The sequence below is a fragment of the Brassica napus genome, unplaced genomic scaffold, assembly GCF_020379485.1.
Source record: "Brassica napus cultivar Da-Ae unplaced genomic scaffold, Da-Ae ScsIHWf_44;HRSCAF=83, whole genome shotgun sequence".
NCBI classification, from domain to species: domain Eukaryota; kingdom Viridiplantae; phylum Streptophyta; class Magnoliopsida; order Brassicales; family Brassicaceae; genus Brassica; species Brassica napus.
The window spans coordinates 50,938-54,517 of NW_026016526.1; the positions used below are offsets into that span (position 1 = coordinate 50,938).

Sequence of the window (3,580 nt, forward strand, 5' to 3'; positions counted from 1 at the left end):
ATTTATTTCCATTTCATATTCCTCATATATATAGATCTTTTGTTAGAGAGATTAATTAATAAGATATCATCTCTTTGTAATCTGAGTATTATATGCGGAAACCATATACTTAATTGTAATCTTTTCTCCTGATTTGGCTTATCTCCAACATTGGATAATGAGTTTTTTAGGCAACCAACCTCTAACTGCATAAACCAATCTCAACCACAAGAAATTATATTTTGCTAATTGTATAAAACGATTTTGTTTCTTTCTATTCTCGTTGGAAATAGTTCGATATTCTACACTCCTTATAATTCAAACTATGTTGATTTCTATCTATATATATAGAAAATTTATCACATATAATTCCTGGAACAGGTACATTTTTAATATTTTTGCAATGAACAGTTTCGTTGTAAGAAAATTGTTGAGTAAGAAAATATGTTCTATATATAGTTTAAAATCCAACCGTAAAAAAATTTCATACAAAGTGATGATGAATAATAGTGTACCTTAAAAATAATTCTCTAGGCAAAAAAAGTTTGTACAGTTACGCACTTAGGATAATTTGACATTAATATTATATCATCTCCAAGCTTCGGAAACCTAAAAGAGAAGTAGTCTCTTTCGTTGCCAGCCCTAAAAAATCGAATCCGTGGCTGATGTCACCCCCCTTGCCAGTACTCCCACTGCTACCTCCAACTACATCGCATCTCATGCTTCCGCATCTGCACTCCATGCCGTTTATCATCCCTAAACTGCACTTGAAACAACGCTCCCTTGTTGACTTTCCCTCAACAACATCAGGAAGACTGATTCTGAGCTCAAGATTCAAATCTGGCAACTTCTCTTCAATTAGGAACTCGTCCTTTTCCTCTTTGAACGTAAGCATTGAGATTTTCTCTGGTTTTACTTGAAAACAGCTTGTGCTTTCCATCTTTGGAGTATTAGTGAAAGATATGTTAATGGTGTTGTTACTCGTTATTGCTTCTGCTAGTTGTGTAGGTTTAGAATCTTGAGATGCTGATGATGATTCTTGGACTGGTCTATGAGTCGTTGGATCAATCCCTCTGTTTATAAGCTTTCTTCGTATATGTGTGTTCCAATAATTCTTTATCTCGTTATCTGTTCTTCCCGGTAATCTCCCGGCAATAAGCGACCATCTACAACAAGAATAATATATTAGTTTTGAAAAAATAAAACAAGAATAATATTTATATAGATACAAGTTTAGCATCAAAAGTTCAAGCTTCTTTTTATTTGCATGAAATTTTAAAAAGAAAGTCCCTATAGACTATAAGTACTCACTTGTTTCCAAGAAGGCTATGGAGCTTGATGATGAGCTCGTCCTCATCCTCGGTGAAGTTTCCACGCTTTAGGTCAGGCCGGAGATAGTTGATCCACCGGAGACGGCAGCTTTTGCCACACCGAAGAAGGCCGGCGGCTTTGGGGAGAGATCTCCAGCAGCCTTCGCCATGAGCTTTGATGTATGCTGTGAGCCTCGCGTCCTCTTCTTTCGTCCATGCTCCTTTGTTTGTGTGAGCTTTCTCACAACATGGTGACCTTCCCATACTTTTTTCTTTCTGTTTTCTGTGTTTAGATCTTATTATTTCTTGATATGAAAATCTTACATACATAAATACAAAGATGTATGAATTAATCAAGTGTGTTTATGTTACTTTATATGTATACTGGGAATTGGCTTAGCGAGGGTTTCGGCTAAAAGGGACTAATAACTTGTTTTTTTTGTAGTGGAAGATGATTAAGGCATTTGGTGGGGCACTTGGATTTTGGGTTTGGTTGAAGGTTCAAAGCTTTGGTGTATAGTTTATATAAGGTTTTGACTTAAAGCTGTAGAGCGATACATATACATAGATTGTATACAATTGCTTCTAGATGATAGAGGCGTAGAGGTAGAGAGAGAGAGAGAGAGTTGAACTTTATAATTGCTTCTAGATGTGGGTTGGTGGGATGGATTTGAATGGGTAGTGTATGGTGGCCTTTCGTTTTGGTACAATAAGTGAGAGGTTGACATATATGGCATCATGGTCTTTAGAAAAAAAAAATTCTAATAAAAATGACGAGTGACACAACAATTTAATATTTTATTGCAGAATACATTAACCAAAGAAAAGTATATCGTATTAAATCGGTAGCAATACATATTTACAAAATGTTTGAACAATTTTGTTATTTTTCCTTGCATTTACAGCAATTTTAATCTCCTTCATAGAACAAACATTTAAAAGAAAAAGATATTAATATCATCTAAATTCTTCGACTGACATAATATTAGTGTTGACAAATCAAACTTTAACTTCGACCGATTTAATTAGTACATCAGGTAAGTCTTACAAATGTTTGCACGTTTTACTTGCATGATCAAGCTTGTAATAAAAGTAGGAAAGAAGAAAATTCAATTAAACATACAAAATTCGAAATTCGGTAAACTGAAAGTCTCGGAATGGTTTTAGAACATCATTAACGCATGGTTCTTAGTACAAGATTCTTATCAGAATATAATAACCCGATTCTTAACTTTTAACTGAAAAAAATTAAGAATCGATTCTTAAATAAGAGATTTAAGAACCGAATCTTAACTTTTTCAGTTAAAAGTTAAGAGTCGAGGTCTTATATTCTGCTAGTAAACGTGTACTAAAAACCATGCGTTAATGATGTTCTTACCGCTAGATATCCCCTGATAAAATTTATCATAATATAAAAATAAGAAAGTGGATTCTTTTGATAAAAAAAAGTGGATTCTTAAAATAAATTTGGTAGCAATAATGAAGAGGATGGGAAATTAAGTTGTGGGAGTAGGTAAAAAGTTAATGAGTGATTTTGAACAAGTGCAGGTCAACTGTAGGCGGTGAGGTTTGTACTGGGTGTATAGACTGCACTCTGTTAATTATTGTTTTTAATTAATAATCTACATAGATCTTAGAAACCTTAATACAATTACTCGCTAACACAAATTAAAGCACTATCAAGTAACTAATTATGTGGGCATGGTATAACTTATAGAAATATATGGTTGGTTCTAAATTTTATCTCAGATGACAAGCACTTCGTGTTTAACATATTTGTGATCATGGTCATGTTTCTTTTATATGTATGCAAAAGTTTAAAACAATATACAACAATAACCACCAATATATTTTCTTTATAAAAAAACCACCAAAACAGAATATACATATATAAACATGTTTAGATATAAATCTTTTTGACATAAGAATGTGCCTTCTAGAACCTTGGCTTAAATGGTTTTCTAATCCAACTAACTTTTTAAAAATATTCGAGACTTGTAAACCAAGGCTTAACAAATATTTTCGAAACAGTTTTAACCATCATCTGTACAGTCTGGACTGGATATAATACCACTAGTCGTATATATCACTTTTACCTTTTGTAGAACATGATAAGTTGGAAAATTAATTGTTTCCATCGTATTTTTTGTAACACATCTATGCAAGAAAAAAAAGTTGAACGATTACAATAATTAGTAGAATAGTACATTAATTTTCTTGTGTGTATGTATGCGTACCCGTATATACTATAGACAAAAGTGGAACTAAATTGTGAAATTTGGTAAGTTAGG

General features: G+C 32.8%; 1 protein-coding gene across 1 annotated transcript; it reads right to left on the bottom strand.

Annotated features, from left to right (window-relative positions):
- Positions 1–483: 483 nt before the first annotated feature.
- Positions 484–1,824, bottom strand: LOC106357683 (transcription repressor MYB4-like). Its single transcript, XM_013797367.3, has 2 exons — positions 1,291–1,824; positions 484–1,145 (listed from the first exon to the last, which is right to left on the bottom strand). Exons 1-2 carry the CDS (start codon positions 1,617–1,619, stop codon positions 563–565), a joined length of 912 nt encoding a protein of 303 aa, XP_013652821.2. The 5' UTR covers positions 1,620–1,824; the 3' UTR covers positions 484–562.
- Between the last annotated feature and the right edge of the window lie 1,756 nt (positions 1,825–3,580).

Excerpts from the sequence above, each read along its gene's own strand:
- LOC106357683 (XM_013797367.3), bottom strand. The coding sequence starts at position 1,619 with ATGTATGTAAGATTTTCATATCAAGAAATAATAAGATCTAAACACAGA. Across the intron at positions 1,146-1,290 it reads CATAGCCTTCTTGGAAACAA|ATGGTCGCTTATTGCCGGGA; the intron begins GTGAGTACTTAT and ends TTCTTGTTGTAG.